Raw genomic sequence first — 19,806 nt, 5'->3', positions numbered from 1 at the left:
GGGACGAGTCACAGCTAATTTGTTCTGTGGATTTCAGTAGGATTTAAGCTTGATTCACTTTCTCCGGATTGGGGTCCTTTCTGTTTGCACTGGAACATTACTGCCACAACCAACATAGCGTGATTTTAAAAATCATGGGGGAAAGAGAAAGATACCATTGAAAAAGCCTCACAGCCATGCCACGTTGGCCTACTGCTGTGCGAATGAATACCCATCTCAGGCTTGCTATTTTTACAATTAGCAACAAGGATAATAAGCTGTAGTTAGCGTTTTGAAAAGAGCATTCTACTGAATAGCTTGGACAATTACCAAATAGACGTTCAAATCCAAGACGGAAAACAAAACCTCTGGAGCCAACGGATCTCAAATATTACTTCTACGTATCATGCATTTTAACAGCAGGAGGTTTGCTTAGCAAGGTCTTTTCCAGATTTAAGAATTACATGGTTACTTCGGCCAACACTAGCCAATTGGGAACCCGTGCTGGCTGGGGAATGCCTGGAGTTGTAGGACCTTTTTCTGTCTAAACTTGCATAGGATTGTGCCCTTATAGAATTCTCTGGTAATGAGATCTCTTGAATATAAATATCCAAGAGACAACAGATCATAGCCTCCCATATGAGGAGTGTAGTAAGCCTAGAGTCGGAGGGAAAATGAAACTTCTGGGGTTTTAGTCAGACCTAGCTGTGTATGGGAAGCAACAACAAAAGTGGATGCGAAATACCAAAAGCCTACATTAAAGTCATCTAATATGCTTGAAGTGATCCAATGTATTACATTATTTTAATAACATAAAAAGGTAAATATGTGTCAAGTACCCAAGTGCTTTGCAACCATTACAACCATTCAGCCTCAGGCGGCAGATTCTGGGGGGGGGGGGGCGGTGAAGAGGAGCAGCACGGTGCTGGAAGACAGAGCTGTATGTGTATCACACAGCCTACCCTGTGTCCCTAAGCTACCCTGCTACCCTCAGGGGCAGTTGAGGCAGCCAGTTCAACTGCCAGTCTGGTCAGCTTTTGACCAAAGAATTTTTTGACCTTTGCCTCAAGTAGCGAAACATCTTGGGCCAGCCCTGCCAGTTCCTATGTACTCACTGATCAGAACACTGGTCCAGGTTGACATCTTGCTGAGCAATCTGTTATAAATTATACCTCCCAAACATTTTGCACATATTTCTGTACATACAATCACTAGAGCTTCTTTTTTAAACGAAACAGAGCATTCAAGGAAGAGGCCTGGAATATCCCTCAGGCGGTCAGACTTGTGTGTCCTGTCTTCCTCCGGCTGCCCTCCCATACGTACAGCCCTGGCTCTAGTGGGATGGGTCTGCTATTCAGTGCAACCACTCTCCGGATCAGAGCTTTGGCATTTCAGAATTCAGAACTACACTTTTGATCCCATGGCACAGGGCAGCACTATTCAAACATGCAGAAATTTGTTATAATGGTGGGGATTGATGTGTAAGAGTTAAGTCACAATGTTCCCACACGTGAAACATCTAAAACAAACGTTTTGGGCTCCCTTGAGTGGTGGCTTAGGAAGTGCAAATGTTGCAAAAAGAATATTTGTGTCCAAAGGAAAATAGAAGAAGAAACTGAGCTGTCCCAAATGTGCCTAACCTATTAAAGGAATCCAAGGCCCCAATAAAAGCACATCTATGCTTGCACAAAGTTGAACTGGGGCCAGGTTTTTTGGAAGCAAATTTGGAGGCCAGGTTTTTTGGAGGCTTTTACTTTCTGCCATGGTTAAACCAGAATATAAAGGCATATCTATGCTACAAATGTAAAACATTATGCTTCAGCCTTGCACAAACGTCATAAAAGTTACTAGCCCACAGAAACTTCACTGGCATGCTTGCCACACATACTGATGTTAGCCAGTCCTGGCATACATACTGATACTGATATTAGTCCCTTGAGGGAAGAAAACCAACCAAATTTTCTGTTTGGTCGCCTGAAGTCAATTCTCATTCACCACAGGTGACAAGGCTAGTGGATAGTTACAAGTCTGTGTTTAATTACTATAGATTCTGCCAAAGAACTCTGGGAATGTTGTGAGGTGGGTAAAATACATATATATGTTGGAGATCCCTGCAACCTTTACAGGATTACAATTCCTTACACCAGGAGTGAGCAACATGTGGTCTTCCACATGTTGTTGGACTGCAGCTCCCATCATGCCTAACCATTACCTATGGTGCCTGGAAGTGATGCGAAATGCTGTCCAACAACATCTGGAGGACCACAGGTTGCCCACCCCTGACTTACACGGCGTAGGTATGCACTTCATTGTTCAGAGATGCTGAATATGAAATCTTAAACTATAAATACAAGACACGCTGGTGGTCCATGGGGATTCCAGTATTAAAAAAGACTGCCCAAAACCAAAGTTGGCCATTTTTGCTTAACTGCATATAGAGTACACCTACAAGGCACCTGACTACTGTCATGAAAGTTGACATAGATAAACCCAATGGATTGGAACCAGACTTAATCATGCTTTGAGTAGACCCACTGAAATAATTGTGTCTGCTCTAACTATGACTGGGTCTGGACCCAACCATATGGTGATACTTTAATTTGAAGATGGGATCATTTATGTTAACAAAAACACTTTAATACTTTTAGATGATAAATCTAGAAATATATATTTTCTTCATATTTATATATATATATATAAAGTAATATTTTCCCCCTCTGCCCCCTTTTTGTAATTTTACAGGAAGCAAAAGGAGATTTTTCAAGGTGAGTTTTGCATGAATATTCTTCAAGTAAATTATTTTAAAAGAAATGTGATTGCCAGTGATTTAGAAGATGTGCCTTGTAATTATATATTATAGATCTTAGCACTGTTATACATTAGGCATTATATTTTCCACTAACCACTCATCCAAGAAACGCTTGACTAGAGCACATACAGCAAATAAAGTTGTTTGCTTGCATTCATAAATGTTGCATTCATAAAGATGTGTTTGTGGAATTCAGGAAATACAGTAGTCTTCCCCCATACAGCAGAGGGAAATTTTGGAGGAAATGACTAGGCTTACTGTAATTCATTGAATTGGCACACTTGTTTTAAAAGTATACTCAAGCTGTGACTATATTAGGCCTACAGTTCTCTTCACTGGTCTGATTTCAGAGTTCACTTACAAGAACAAGATGGGTATGAGTGCTGATGAAATAAATTACATCGGTGTCCACAGCTTATAGCCCCTGGACCCAGTGCAGCCCTGGAAAAGCTAATAAGAAACCTGTGCCCCCTGACTAGGGTACAACCATGTCCTCAAAACCAGTTACATGGCAACATAAAAGCCCCATTCAGGCATTCTGTACCTGAATAGGGCAAACATGCTCTGAGAGGGAGCAGGCTAGCCCTGCCGCTCTCCATCATGTTCATTGCCCTCTACTCATGGAGAGTGACTGTCTGAAGATGAGAGCCTCCTGTATTTTCAATCTCCAATTTTCCAGTGTTCTGGTTTGGGTGAAGAGACTCCACAGATACAAGGAGTTCTCCTCTTCAGAGAGTCGCCCTCCATGAGTGGTGAATGCAGCAGTGGAGGGGGAAGCTGGAGTGCTCTCATTGCGTATTTGCCCTGTGCAGGTACAGAACGCCTGAATAGGGCTCTAGTCTATTCTGGAAGTGAGTTTGCTCACAGGATAATTGATGCTGTACGGTGGGTGTGATCACAGTTCAACCAGCAACATGAAGATGGTTTCTCTGCCTGTCTCCCTCCCTAGTCACGAAGGCTAATTTTGATTCCAAATACAGAGGGCTCCTAGTTGACATGCTTTCAAATTTAGTACTTTTAACAAACCCCCACATTAATTTAATCTTAAAGAAAAGCAAGAAGCGTATAAAATGCACCATTACAAATACCTAATTCTGCAGACTTTAAGGATGCAAAATTATGCCACCCACAGTTGACAGTTGGAAGTCCTGAGACCTTGACACATCACTTTCAGAACCTCATGCAGCTTGTGAAATCCTGACATGTTTGTGACGAGGAAACACAAGCCTGTTCTTGCTTTCATTTCTCAACTCACAAACTTTCAGATTTGCTTAGTCATTAGCAGCACTGCTCAGTTCAAGGGCCAGGAGAAGCATTTAGATATTTTACCATGCAAGTTGATTTATTGCAGCAACAACAGAGGAAGATTGTTGACAGCTTGTGTCAGTTTTAGTTCAATGTTTGCAGTAAAGCACCCAGAACTAAACACAGCAATGAGAATCTCTGTTACTTAGAAAACATGCACGAACAAGTAGAAACTACATACATTTGCAGTTTTGTGCTTTTATGTGTAACATTTTATTTTTATTTATTGCATTTATATCCTGCCTTTTTTTTCCTCTTTCAAGGAACCCACATAAAAAGGAACATTTTATCTGTGTCCGTTCTCACTTCACTCTTTCACACACACAGCATTCACACAATTTGCGTGCAGTACTTACATACACACACTGCTCATACACACCATTCATGTACAGCATTCATACAGATGAACAGTACATCCATAGTTTTGCCATTTTTCTGTTGAACTTATTTCCAGCTTCGTCTAGCCCTGTCGTCAGTGCTGACCATTTTTTTCAACTTCAGAGTGGTAGGAATATTCACAAACATTCAAAAGCATCTCCACTGCCAAGCCAATGCCGGGCGAGGGTTCTGGTCAGCCAGCTGAAAGCCAAAGGTCTTCAGTAAGACCTTCTCTTCAGTAAGACCTTTCAGTAAGGTTCGAGGCGACCCTCAGCAAAGTGCCCGCTGGTGGGCCCCTTCCTACTTCAGTGAGTTTACCTGGCAGCAATAGTGAGATCAGCAGTCGGCCATTTGAGTTTCCCACATTATCTGGGGTGTCACTATATCAGGTGCTTTGTGGGACTTTTTATGTTTGTTTGTTTTGCTATGTTTTAATGTATTATACATTTTTAGTAATTTTCTATTTTTAGTAGAAAAGTGGAATATGAATTACCTAAAATAAATTATAGCTCATTAAAATTACATCCACTTGCAAGTGAACAGATTGCCAAGGTGAGGGTGGGGGAGATGGGGAAAGAAGTATCTACATAATAGGATTAGGAACACTGGGATTCTAATCCCATGGTTCTCTACCAACAAAAATACTAGTTAGAAGAGCCACATTTTGTTATCAATAGACTGCATCAAATCCATGGATTCCGAAGAGAGCCAGACAGTAATTATTTGAAGGCCCTGGAGTCAATAAAAGCATCACTGTGTAACTTCTCTCAATAGTTCTTTAGAAAGAATGTTCCTTGCGTCAGGTTTCAAGGTATTTTCCCCTAACAAGTTTACATAACTGCAGATACAGTACTGGTCTGGATTCTTGCTACTCGGTCAATTTTGAATGTTTTTGCTTGTTTTGTTTAAAAGGAAAATTAACAAGCCCTTTGAAAGTTGTTCAGTTTTTGGACAAGAGGTCAAAATGCATAGGTGCTTGGGCCACAAACTTATTAATTTATTCTGAGGATAAACTCATACATTAGTTTTTACCATGTGCCCATTCATTAAGAGTTTTTACCATAATACCCATTCATTAAGAGAAATACTTACATTTTAAAACACATTTTAAATTGTGTATAATAAATATATTAACACCACAGGAAGCTCATGGTTTCCATGGCCGCCAGCAGCATGTATCCTTTGGGAAATCTTATATTTTCCCATAAAGTGACCTTGAGTTTTGTGTTGGTAAACGAAAGTCACTTGTATGAAGCTCAAACTTTATTACCTTCTTAGATTGTAAGCCTATGCACAAGGTTTGCTCTTTTTAACTCAGTCATTATACAGCACCTAATCTTTGAGGACTTTAGTTAGCAGCAGCAGTAGTATAGGTAATACGGGGCTAATTTGAACTAGTGTTGAGCCCCAGTACCTATAGCTTAGCCTTGCAATAAGTGAAGAAATAATACAGGAGAGGGCCTTTGAGCATGTGCAGATTGCTTTTCTCTCACAAGTGGTAATCACTGCATTAGGACCATGCCCTCAATCTTGGGGCAGCCGTCTCCACTTAGTAGGCATAGAATACCTGAGGTTCTGTGTGTAAATTTCTAGGGAAGGATGGGCTCCTGCAGGTGCAGACTTGTTCCTTCAAGCAGTCAAGAGTTAAACAAACCATCTCAGAAGAACCTCAGAGATCCTCACTGAATTTGTGGGACTTGCTATATACCCACTGTGTCATCATCCTGACCTGATCCAGGAAAAATGGAGCTTTGAAACAGCTGGTGGTGGTTTCTTCTAATGATCACTCTCTGTGTGTAATTTTAGGAGAGAGAGATCCTGTAATATTCCGATTTTAATGTCAGTGTTGGATTAGCACCCCTCTTCACAGATCCTCACATGGAGCAGCAGGCTGCATGGAACTGCATATGAGAATCTCAGCATATCAACCTGAGGAACCCATTATTGATGTTGTGGGGGGGGGGATCACAAGGGGAGAATAAGTTCAGAAAAGGTGCGTCCACACTAGAGCTCTTCAACACAGCTGAGGCATTGTCTTTCCACATTTAGCAGGAAGTGCAATTAAAACAGAGGTTCCACACAGCCATTAATATACGAGTATATGATCCAACAATGTCCTTCCTCACAAACAAGATCCTTCTATAACAGCCTTCCCCAACCTGGTCTTGTTTTAGACTACAACTCCCAGTATTCCTGACCACTGGCCATGCCATTGTGCTTCCACTAGTTCCATTGCACTCATGGGAGCCTCCCTTCTTTGAGCTCTGCTGACCTGCATCATTCCAGAAACAAATAGAAACACCATTTCTGATTGCTTCGGGAAGGGCTAGGTTCCCATTGCTCTAGTGATAGGTCCCACTAGCATGAGAGCAGTATTACAATTTTTAAAAATATTTTTTTATTTGTAGTGGAAAGGTGGAATGCCATTTTCCCAGTTTAAAGCATGCCCTAAAGCTTGAACCAAATTTTGCCAACAGTTTTCAGAACTTGATGAAATACAATCTGTTTTTGCATTTATATTTTTGGGTTCAAAATTCTGAACTGAAAGTGAGAGATCTATGAACAGGAGCTCTGGATGGTATGTATGTTTTCTTCCACTGGGCAAATAGCAGCTGGGGCTTTCTTTAAAAGCAGCTGGGGCTTTCTTTAAATTGGGAAAACAGCATGGCAGGAAAAGGTTAAAAAAAACCCTGCCATGCTGTTTTTCCTGCCCTGCCATTTCCCCAAGTGTTGTGGCTCTGACCTGAATCAGGCATCATCAGCAGCTTTTCTGCTTATTTTTGAAGCGGGAAATCCATTCACAGATCTCACGTGTCATGTCTAGCGATTTTGGCAAGTGTCAAACATGAAATCTTATAAGCTGTCAATCTATATAAACACCACTGCATGTCAGCTATCAAATCACGTCAAATACTAAACCACATTGTATGTCAATGATTAAATACTGCCAATGGTCAAATATGCTAATTCAGACTGAAGTCACAAAGGAGTCTCCATGAACAGTAGCTATTAACAATCCATCTTTGGCATTTTGAGTCAGGAAATGTGACAAAGTAGATGTAAAAGAGCATCTAGCGAAAGAGTACTAAATGGGTATAATCAGACAGGAAGAAAAGCAGAGGGGTTATTTACCACTAAGCAATTTGTTTACATAATGGAAATGTACAGTTTGTAATTTTCATGCGTTGTAATGAACTTGCAGTTCAGCAATTAGCGCTTGTTAATGAATTACAGGAGCCGACATACAGCCTTTCTTACTGCACCACGACAGTGACGATAAACATTGTGCGTCCCCCACCCCAAGACTCCGAAGACACTCTTCAAGGCCATCTGTGTTTGTGTGTGTGTGTGTGTGTGTGTGTATTCTAAAGAACCTATAGGCCTATGCCACAATGCTAGTGCAGACTCAAACACTTCAGGGTAGAGTGCAGTTTCCTTGTCCTCCCACCCTGGACCTGCTCATCCTCGACAAACTCCAGCAATACGTATGCACTGGATGCTTTTTAGCCCTCCTGCTGTGTTCCTTCCAATGATGCTTGAAGTGACTCAGGGCCAAATGAGACATGACAGGGCATGTATTTTATTCACATCTGCTCCATTCACATATAAAGTGTGATGGGGTGGGGAATCTGTTTACATTAAATGGAGTGTGCAAGTGAGAGGAGGGAGACCATCCCCTCTCACCTCCCCCTTCTTATCTTGCTGCGCTCTGTTGTTTTCAAGCCGTTTTCTCCCCAGCCTGACTCACTTTGGGCATCAGATCTGGGCTGGGAGGGAAATGGCTCAAAACGATGAAGCATAGTAAGGTACGGTGCGGGAGGGGTGGTTTCACTCCTTTCCCCTGTGCTCTTGGTTGTATGTTTTAAAAAATACACCCCAGCCCCACTTTATATGTGTGTCAGGGAGACACATGGATAAGTACGTGTAGGTGCCCTGTTACGACTAGTCTGGCCATCAGAAGAACCATTTCAACAGCCCTCTGCTGTGAGTGGCAGGCTCCCAGTATCCGACCTGGCCTGGCTCCATTGCAGCCTTCCCAACCTTGGCCATGCTGGCTTGGGGGATACTGGGAGTTGTAGTCAAACACATCTGGAAGGCACCAGGTAGGGAAGGTTGCTGTATTGTAGGATGGGGTAAAGTGTGATCAGGTAGCAACCTCTGGATTGGACAATCCGAGGTCTGTTTCCTGAGGTGTGAACATTGCTGTCTGAGAAATGACAGGTTTGATTTACTACTGCTAATGATCCAGGGAAGCTTTGGACACTTTGACTGGGTGTTGTTAGTCACAGGGAGGTTTGTCATACGTACGACCATTGTCTCTTTGGCTTGAACCTCCCATCCTGGAAACTCCCTCATCTTAATTCCCAGACATTCCCCCTGTGTTGCTTTTGGGCAAACTACCAAGGAGTCCTTGAGTGGCAATGACGGGCTCGGGCAAGGTTTTATTGGAGAGGCAAAGAAAGATTTAGTTGCCTTCTAGTGTATAAGCCCTGGCTTTCCAGAAGAAGAATAACCAAGCCAAACAAACATATATTGGCACAGGTTGCAGGTAAAGGGAGCCTTGCCTGTCTAAGCAAGTGCAATTATGTAAATTGTGATAGCGTTGAAACAGTTCATTTTAGCCATAGGGCACTCATGGCTGGATCCGTGATGAATATTTGGGGGCTACTCTTGACCTTTTTAAAAACAAATAAACAAATGCACCTGTTCTTCATTTGATGTAGAAGGCCCACACATCTTTTCTAAAAACAGTGCTTCTGCTGTAGGGATACGATGTTTTCACAGCACTCGACCAGCAAGGGGAGGGGCCATATCTCAGTGGTAGAGCAGTTGCTTTGCATGCAGACGGTCCCATGTTCAATCCCCAGTGTATCCTAGTAGGGTTAGGAAAGACGCTTGCCTGAAAGCTGCTGCCAGTCAGTGTCCACAATACTGGGTTGGGCTAGATGGGTCAAACATTTCTGACACAGTATAGCAACTTTCCCCAACCTGGTGCCCTGCAGATGTTTTGGGTTTCAACTCCTGCCAGCCTGGCCAATGGTTAGGAATGCTAGGAGATATAGTCCAAAACAACTGGAGGGCACCAGGTTGGGGAAAGCTGCAGTATAGCTCCCTGTATTCCTAAATTTATTTATTTAACAGTATTTTATAACTGTGAAATGCAGCCTCGCCCTGCCCCATGGCACCACAATTGCAATGATCAGTTCTGTGTGGCATGTGGCTGGGTGACAGTTATAAGTGCCTATTCAACAGTGACTGCAATCTAGTTTAAATGATCATGCTAGTGATTTGTGCCCACAGTATATGCTATGCTGATGTGCAGACACTTTACACATATGAGCCAATGCTGCAAGATGAACACCTTTTAGATGTGATCCTGGCTGTGTAAAGCATCCTACTTGTGTAAAGCAGCCCAGGGGTGGGCAATTTGTGGCCTACAAGTCCCATGTTCCCCACTATTGGCTATTCTGGATAGGGCTGACCTACACTGTACATGTTTTGCCTATGGCTGGCATCTCGTTTAAATCAGGCTTGTGGCATCATTGGTGACAAACAGTACAAACACGTCCCTCCCACACATAGACACCGCCAGTGCTGGGCTGTTTTCTGACTTTTTAAAAGGTAGTTGTTTTTAAAAGTTCTTTAGAGATTTGGGTACTCGCATCCTGTATCACCTGTGTGTGGATGTGCTTGTGTAGCCCTTTGAAAACCAAACTGAAAAGGAACCCAGCTAGGGCTGCGAGATTTAGCCGATTAATCATTTTGATTGATTAAAATGTACCCCCAATTAGCAGATTTTTAAAAAATGGTTAATTGTTTTTGTTTGTTTCATTTGGTTTCTTTTAATACAAGTGCTTTAAAAAGCTGTGGGTGGCAGGTGCCATATTTAGAGGAGACATTCCAACCAGCACTTGTGATCTAAAACAAATAATGTTTTTATCTTCAGAGGTATTGTTACACTAGTATGGAAATATATGCAGCTTTAAGAGATTAATTACCCGATCAGCTGATTAAAAACTCACATGGATTCAAATTGACTAACATAATTTATTTAATTGGGTGAGTGACAGGCCTAGTCCCAATGCAAGCAATGCTGCTTATTCCCTCTGCGGCATTACCCCACCATTCCAGGAACTTTGATCTTTAATTTTATTTTCCTAAGCTTTGCAGACTGTGCTCCCCCCATCTCTGGTGCTGAGGTTCACATTTCTCCTTGTTTTCCCCAAAACATAAACCTCACCCCCACTCCAAGCAAGCCGTGGGGGTGGAGGAAAGAAAGCTTTGTTAAGACATGAGCATCAGGCTGATGCTGTAATGAACAACTACATTTTGGAGCACTTTGGAAGTGGTTAAACCAAGGGGACTTCTTGTGTATCTTTCCTACTCCTCCGTCGTCGTCTTTTTCTTCTTCCTGCGCTATGCAGATTTCCCCTCAGGATCTCTCTCCATGAAAACACACTGCTGTGTTTTTTGTTTAGTTTTTACATTCAGAACTAATATTATGAAATGAAGGAAGAAAAAGGCCTAGACATCTGTAAGACCTTTGCTCCGATTTTGATGCTATAGTGGAAAGGTTATTATACTCCCTAATGCAAAATAAATAGAGAGATGGAGGCGGGGGTACCCCACAGCATTTCATTAAGGAAGAACAGATGTTCAAGCCAGAGTAGTCAGCCAGCTATAGCAAGTCTCATGGTTAATTTCTTGTAGACTGATTTCCTTTTTTGGATCCTCTCTTCTTCTTTTCCAGCAATGAAATTGTAAGGACTGACTTAAAGAAGCTTCCAGCTCTTCCAACACAAGCACTTAAGGAACACCCGTCTCTTGCTTACTGGTAACTTTTCTGCATGTTTAGCAGCATTTGCCCCTCTTACCTACTGGGGAGACATTCCCTTGACCAAGACTGCTATGGGTATATCTACACCAGCCTTCCCCAATCTGGTAACCTCCAGATGTCTTGGACTAAAACTCCCATAATTCCCAGCCAACATGGCCATTGACCATGCTGGCTGAGACTATGGGAGTTGCAGTCCAACACATCTGGAGGCCACCAGGTTGGGGAAGGCTGATCTACACTATAAATGTATATTGATTTTATAAGGGTTTAACTGTTGCATCTTCCTGCAAAGACTTGTGGGTATCTGTTGTGTCCAGCGGCCTGGGACCCTTGGAGGTAAGAATCTGGTTCCAAACAAAACTTTGGTCCTGGGGTGGATGATCTGTGCTTAATCCAGGTCATTCAGAAATCCTGGCCTGGCTCAAGGAATGGGCCTATCACAAACACTACAATATCTTTGTCTGATGAGACTGGGGGCTGACTGAGGGCCAAACTGAACGTTCTTGTACTCGCACAAAGCTGGGCTGAGCTATGTGTGATGGGTTTACTTACTTTGCAGAAAGCGCATGTGGCCCTGATTCAGATCAGGATGACGCTGCTCCAGGAGGCGGTGGGGTGTGTGTGTGTGTGCTGAATTCCCTCTCCGTTTTCATCCAGAAATTCCACACACACCCCCACAGGTGGAATTTTAGGATGAAAAGAGTGGGGCGGGGTAGCACCTTGGACCTAATTGGAACTGGCGCCGCGTGTGCTTACTCTGGAGTAAATAAACCAATCATACATAGCTTACAAGATTACAAGAAAGTTTAGTTTGGCCCTGAGAATACTCAGAGATACCCTGCCTCACAGCGCTACATTTCCCCAGTAAATGTTTGGTACAGAGAAACATTCATTTATATGTGCAGGCTGAAGGAGGACATCCCACATACAGTAGACTGCCACAGAGAGAATGGGGTCTTAGTCCACTGTTTTTGACCTCTGCCACCTTGTAACCCACTGCATGTGGCCGAGGAGAGACAGAGCTCTACTCCTGTCTGAACCGTGGCATTTTTCACCCACTTTGTATTACTAGTTGTGTTGGTAAACTTGTGTCCAGAAGGATCAGTTCCTTCCAAAACATTTACAAAGCAGTTATGCTGTGGGTTTGGCCTGTGTTTACATTCAGCAGTCGTTAATTCCTAACCTTGTAAGTCCTGTGCGAGAGTCTACTGTGGTTAAGCAGGCCTGATTTTTTTACCGCCCTTTGTATCATGTTCTTGTATAAAAGTTCTCGGGCACAGAAGTGGGGATTTTCACAACCTCTTCTCTATGTGGGGTTTTGCGAATTTTCAGCCCCATGAACGTGCTCCATGTTGCAGTCTTTCCTCCTCCTCCCAGGCTGAGAACTAAATCCACTAGCATGTTAGAAGAAGATGGCAGCATCCTATTTAAATTCAAAATGCCCTAAGGATAAGTTCCTCTGTCTGCCTCTCCCTTTCCTTTCATCAGAGCAAATATTAATTAGTTTGGGGAAAATGCCCTTTGATAAAGGCGATGGACTTCAGCTGCCTGGCTGCTGGTGGCTGTTTCATGTTTCTCTTTAAAGCATTAGGCTCCAAGCCCAGCCGTGGGTGGGAAGTTCTCTTATCTGTGGCTCCTTTAATTTCTTCAGTCTCGTAATTTGATGACAGCAAGGGAGTATGATTTTCATGTTGTGGTCTGGGGATCTTTATTTAGTCTCTCCCACACCTCCCCCATATTGGAAGGATTGACCCATTTCTCTCTGCCAGGGACTAAGTCTGCAAAATTCATGTTCCACAGCAATTAACCTGTGAAATTCTGATGCAGTTTCTGAGTCCACCACGAGTTTTCCAAACTGCATTTAAAATCCCAGCTTGGAGCATACGCAGACCTGTAGTGTTTGTGTGACTGTGCCAGACCGCAGCTTATCTGCAGGTGGTATCTACCAGCAATCACTGCTTTTTATGAAAACAGCAAATTTAGTCATTTGGCCTTTCAAACGCACTGCCATTGTCATCTATATTTGCAGTCATAAGGGATAGAATCTTTTTTTTATTATTTGATGTTCTCAGGATTCTTTCAAGAATATATTAATCACACAGAACACTTTAAAAAGCTGAATGTAGTCCGCAGAATAGATATCGCCTCCCAAATTTTATATAAGCCTCTGTCTTTTCCATTGCTCATATTTCCCAAAGGAGCATAATCTTTTGTGTTAAACATGTGTAGTCTCTGAGCATACAAATATAGGTGCAGATGGTGCAGTTTTCATGCCACCATACATTTTTGCCTTTTACAAAATCTACACTTCTCAGGACTAGTTCATGCAAACAGCAAGTGGTGAAACTGCACCATACCATTTCAGATTGCAGGTGAGGGAACTGTGTGGTTGAATGCTTCCCCATGGAAAAAAATTCCTTGCACATACAAGGCTAACATGTTAGGGAGATAGATCCCAAGGCTAGATCCCTTTTCACTGAGAGCTAATTTTCTATGTGCAAGATGGGTTTTTAAAAATTATTATTTAGAGAAACATTCAGTCATGTGATCTGTCATCAGCACTGTGAAGTGGTATAATCCAGAAACAGTTTTATACCATCTCATTTACTGTTCTTGTGAACTAGGTCTGCAGTTGCCTGATGATTTGTTTACATTTTTGTCACTTTTTGCAAAATAAGGGGATGTCTCAAAACAGGATGTTTGCAGCAGTTCACTAAGATCCATAAGGAGTTCTTACTCTTCCAAGTAGTTTCTGGTAGAATTTGACTGGACTTCTTGTATTAAAAGGACAAAAGAATAAGCCCTGTGAATAAGGGTTGCATGATCAGGCCAAAGTTTGAAAGTTCATTGTTTTCCACAGAGTAATAAAACCCAGTGACTTCAGATGGATAACTTGTTGCTACATTTTTTACTTCACTGACCAAAACTTTGGTGACTGCATTGTACACAGAATTTGTTCTTCCTTTGAGGTTTCACTTCCCACTTTGGAAACAGCAGTGCAACATATTGATAGATACTGATAAATCATGATCAATGTGGAATACCGAACAAACATTAGATGCTACAAGTTGATTGAACTGTTATATATTTATCTACTTGTCAGTGTGCGTTTTCTCTCTTTCTGTCTCATTCTCTCTGTCTTGCTCAGGCTACAGAATGTAAGCAGAATATGCCAATTGTTATAATGTTTGTGTCTCTAAATGCTGGTCCCGTGCAGATGCAAAACCGCATCCTTACTAGCTGTGGTTAGCGAATTAGGGGTAGGGGTGTCCACGTTTGATTTCAGACATTCTAGTACCTGGTGGGACCAAGGGCAGCAGCCCAGAATATGTTAGAGTCTGTTGTCTGGCAGGCTCCAATGGGAGTGGAGGCAATAGTTGTAGTCTAGTGTGGGGTTTAAGAGCTGCAGAAGGAAGTGGTTATGAGAGCAATCCCCATAGTTGCTGCTACCAAGTTTCCATGTTGCTTTATCACTATTTATCTTCCTTGCCTTGTTTAAACAGAGCTGGGCAGGGAGAGGGGGGTTGCTATTGTTGTAGAATGCATGTACTCTGCAGTCCCTCATGCAGTAGCATGTGAAATGGTAATCTTGAAGTCTCTACCTGCAGCACCTTAAACCATGGTCCGAAGAGAGTTTCAGATCCTGAGCTAAGGGAAACCTTAGTAAGCCTTAATGGTAGCTAATGTTGGTGCTCTCAATGTTTTTTGATCTACGTGTTCCTGACATTCATGTAAAGCCTGCCTTCTGTACAGTCTTATTCATTATAAGCACTCATAGGGATATTTACAAGCTGACAGCTATGCAGGGACACTTTACTTCCTTACCGTTTCATGCACATCAAAGCATTTGTCATCTGAAGTTGCACTGAATTATGAATGAGCGTATATGTCATCTACGTGGTGACAGCTTGGAGCCAGTGCCACATTAGTAGGTGGTCCCAGTCAATGTGCAGCTGTCAGTAACCCCGCTGTGCTGCTAAAAAGATGAACAGCTGAAATGATAGACAACCATCCATGTAAAGGCTTTCCTATCCAGTTAATTTTCCTTGTTATCCCTTTGTATGAAACTAGGAACAGAATAGGTTTGGAGGCAGGGAAATGGCTGCAATTATGATGCGTCAATTCAAACATCATGCCAAACCATTGTTAGTGCAAACCATGGTTTGCAAGTCCAGTTCAAACCATGGTTTCTCATTCTGATTCAATGGCTGGTTGCAGACCATGGCTTTTTAGTTCAGACATCAGCTTCCTTAACCATGGTTTGCTGTGATGTCTGAATTAAACTCTGATGTGTGTGGAAGCTGAAACAGAATAAAAACACAGAAGGTGTCTTGTTAAGAGATTATTTTTCAAGTTTCCAGTTGGTTAATGTAATGCTATTGTCTGGCTCCTCAGGGAGGGAATACAAAGAGAGAGACAGGTATCAGTTTGCATCTGAAAACATTAACAGCAACAAAAAGGAAGCTGAACACTATAATCTTTTTTAAATTCTTTGGAGTTAAAGGTCTTCATTCACATGGAAGAAAGAAATACTTCAACTAAATAGATTTAACTGGTTCTACCATAATATTTTTTCAACTGATATATTTCATTCTGTGCTCTTAAGATTTCCATTTGTATAACTATTTGGCCCAGTGCAAGTGTAATGCTGTAAGAGATCAGGAGTAGGCCACAGACTCACACACTTCCTCCTCCTGTCCAGTGAACATTTCCTCCTCCCTTCCCTTTTCAGACTTAGCCAAGGTTCAGTGTTGCATCTACCCTGCTGCTGCGTGTTGTTCACAATAACCATGGTTTCCATCTTAACCAGGATTTCATATCAGGGTTTGATCCTGGTTAAAATGGTATCTGGTTGATGTCAGCCATGGTTAACGTCAGTGCAGATGTAATACTAAACCATGATTAAGGGAGGAGGGAATTCACAATGGAGAGGGAAAGAAGGCACAAGCCTGCATCCCACTCCCTATCTCAGTCATGATGAATCCTATGTTTAAGGCAGTTTCCCATGCTTCCAATTGGGTTTACTCCCAAGTATGTCTGCATAGGTTGCACTGTAAAAGATTAGCAGTACTACATCTACATGAGGCCTTTGCAAGGCATAGGAAAACAATGCAGAATTGCATCTTGGTTACATGTACTTCTAATGTAGGCTTCAGTTCATGGGAATCTCTTTCAGTACAGATGCCTTTCTTTGGGCTACAGAACATAAGATACTTTCCCATTATTTTCTGGCAAGAGAGTGACATGTGGGAGCATGCCATATCATAAAATAAAGGAGGCACTGCTACTTTTGCATTCCTTGATACTGAGCTCTGTTTTTGCTGCATTTCTGCCTCTGTGTTTATAGCTGCTGCTGCTGTTGTATAAAAATAAAGTTTTTAAAAAATGAAGAATGTATCCTGGGTTGGCTCACTTTGTTTTTCTGCTTTTTGTTGCTTATTCTTTGTAGACATCTTTTGAGATTTCTTGGGCTCACTGCCACCCTTCTCTGAGATGCCTCTTTTACAGTGGAGGCCCTTCAGTATTTTTTCAGCTGTGTGTGCTCAAGGTAATAAGATTCTGTTTCTCTCCTTCAAAGTGAGGACCGCGTTATTGAGCATTACAAGAAGCTAAATGGGCAGACGAGAGGCCAGGCCATTGTCAAGTAAGTTGGGAAGGGGGAATTCTGTAGTGTGATGACCTTTGTCTCTGGGGCATAGCATGCACTGAGGGATTGTAAATTCCACACATAATTGCATCTCACGTCTCTCCTGTAGCATCAAACTGGGTTCCCAGAAACTCTGAAGTTCTTCAGAAACTTAACAATTAGAATTTCAGTAATGATATTCTACACAGTTATATGAATTCACTCATACTGTTCAGGCTTAGAAGAATTCATGTCAGTACTGTCTGTACATGGTAGAATGGGTGCCCAAATGTTCGTGGATTTGGTTTTTTGCATAGTTCCCTTGCTGTTTAGAACTGTGACATTCTGTTTTTTATGCTTCCTTTCACAGTTACATGAGCATTGTAGAATCTCTTCCAACATATGGAGTCCACTATTATGCAGTCAAGGTATATATCAACTGAAAAGAGTTATTCGATTAAATGAATTGATTGATCATGAACAATTACAACTGAAATCAATTCTCTTAACACTGCTCTGTAATGAAAGTTCTGTTTTATATCCTGTGTTAAGATAAATAGCTTCAATAATGTAATAATTTCAGGTACTTGAAATACATAATCGGGCAATTCAACTGATTGTAAATTTACAGAGTTTTAGTGATCTTAGGTACTGGAATTGCAACTTGAAATAATTGATTTACTGCATTATTCTCTAGGATAATGCAGGCCCGTGAAGAGATCTGGTGTTTAGATGTTTTCTAATTACAAATTAGAAACAATTACAGTATTTGGCAGTTACAATTAATATTTGGACTGTCATTTATTGTTTGGTTTACTGTGCATTGAGAATATCAGAGCATTCACATAGCATATTAAAGAGATAGTGTATTAGTACATCAGAGCCAGAAATAGTAGCAACATGGAGGTACAGAAGAGGACTGATCCCTCATTTATTGTATATGGTTTAATTTATTGATAGGAGCAATGTGAACAGTCCAGTCTGTCCCATTATTTGCTATTTTTAGTATACATTCTCCAGCATATTAATGAACTGCAAATCCATTTTGCTAAGCATACCTATACAATACAAAAAGAGAGAGGCTTGCATGAAATACCATCCAGTTTTCTGTGAAATAGTTGTATTATGTAGTCATTTGACTCCCCCTTATCTGACAGATGTAAGTGTTCGGTAACAATCAAGTCACATTAGTGCTGTATTTCATAGATTCATGACACAATCCGGGATTATCCCTCTTCAGTCCATTCGGCCGGGGTACCCTGTTTCATCTCCCCTCTTTCCTGAACTGAAGGCAACATTTGTATACACAATAATTTCCAAGGAGAGAGGGAAAGTTTTTGTAGAGTGAAAAATAATTTCCAAGGAGAGAGGGAGAGTTTTTGTAGAGTTTTTGTAGAGTCTTCCAGTGGGGAGACTCTTAGTTATGAGATATCGGTTGCTTCCACATGAGGGCCCTTTAGCCCTGCTGAGGCACTGCTTTTCCACAATCAGCTGGAAGCTGAATTAAGACCTATGTTATTCAGCAGTGGCCATCCCATTCTATAATGTTTACTCAGAATTAGGACCTGTTCAAAAAAAGTGACCTGCAACATTAATTAGTAATTTTCTCCTTGTTAACTTCATTATGGCCAGCAGCTTTACTGATGATTAGCCTCTTAATTGCACCTTAATTACTCAGTTCCTGTTCCTCACTTGGGGAGGGGGAGTTAATTACAGATTTCTTCTCATTTTTTCTTTTATTTGTTTATTGCAAATTACTCACTCTCCCCTCTGCCTCTCTTTCTTTCTCTCTCTCTCTCTCTCTCTCTTACACACACAGAGAGAGAGAGAGAGAGAGAGAGATAACGGAACAGGAACTGAGAAATTAAGATGCAGTGAAGAGGCTATTCAACAGTAATGTTGCTGCCACATTAGACAGGAAGCAATAAAAGGAGCAGAAACTGCAAGGGGGAAACTGCGGTAGCCCTTTAAAGGAGGAATAAGAACTAGGGGTGGCGGAGAATTCCACCACGGACTCCAATGAGGCCGGATTCTAAAGAACCCGGCCCCCTGGAGTCCATGGCGGGACGGACCACTCACCTCCGCCACCCCGCAAATTTTGCGCCTGCCAGATCCTACCTACCGCCGGCTGGGTCCGCATCATCCGCTGCTGTCCGCTGCCGGTCTGCGGAAGCAAATGGCATCTGGCGTAGCAGATGCCATTTGCATCCCTGTCCCTTTGCACAATAGGCTACGTAAAGATTTACGTAGCCTATCACGGCAAAGAGCAGGGATGCAAATGGCGTAGCTTCTTACGTTGCTGAAATGGTCCTTTACGGCCACCGATGAGTGTAACACTAGATAGACAAAAAACTAGAGCCTCCATCTTGTGATAAAATGGCAGCTCATGTGGAGGACGGGTGGTTCCTGGGTGCGAGCGGATGGGCCCGGAAAGTCCTGGCCACTCATGCAGCTCAGCAGGTGGGGGCAGTGGCTCACCGAGCTTGGTTCAGGGGGTGAGTGGTGGTGGGGAGTCTTACAGACTCCCAGACCCAGTCAGGTACCCGCAACATCCCTAGTTTAACTGTGTGCTGGGTGAAGAAGTACTTCCCTTTATCTGTCCTGACTCTCACACCAATCAGCTTCATGGCCCCGGGTTGTAGTATTAAAAGAGAGGGAGAAAAATGTCTCGCTACCACATTTTCCACACCATGCATAATTCTGTACACTTCCATCCTGTCTCCCCTTGGCTGCCTTTTTTCCAGAGTCTGGGCCATGGGCCTAATCCAGCCCACAGGGGTTCCCCATCCAGCCTGCAGAGGCTTGGGCGCCTTCTGTGGGCCCCTCCCAAGCCACATCCCCTGGAGTCTGGCAGGGCTTGGGGAAGCTGGC

General features: G+C 42.4%; 1 protein-coding gene across 2 annotated transcripts in view; it reads left to right on the top strand.

The window, feature by feature from the left end:
* The window catches only part of FRMD4A (FERM domain containing 4A), a 300,096-nt gene that overhangs the window by 193,258 nt on the left and 87,032 nt on the right, over nucleotides 1-19,806 (top strand). For both annotated transcript variants that reach the window (XM_084811642.1, XM_084811641.1), the window contains exons 7-10: nucleotides 2,722-2,744; nucleotides 11,223-11,306; nucleotides 16,888-16,953; nucleotides 17,306-17,363. In XM_084811642.1, the coding sequence (XP_084667768.1) occupies nucleotides 2,722-2,744; nucleotides 11,223-11,306; nucleotides 16,888-16,953; nucleotides 17,306-17,363 (231 nt within the window). The remainder of the gene's footprint in view (nucleotides 1-2,721; nucleotides 2,745-11,222; nucleotides 11,307-16,887; nucleotides 16,954-17,305; nucleotides 17,364-19,806) is intronic.

This window comes from Heloderma suspectum, chromosome 7, assembly GCF_057233095.1.
Source record: "Heloderma suspectum isolate Gila_16-S chromosome 7, 16-S_ref, whole genome shotgun sequence".
Lineage (NCBI taxonomy): Eukaryota > Metazoa > Chordata > Lepidosauria > Squamata > Helodermatidae > Heloderma > Heloderma suspectum.
Note: the sequence above shows the minus strand (reverse complement) of the source record. Positions and strands in the feature narration are given on the sequence as shown.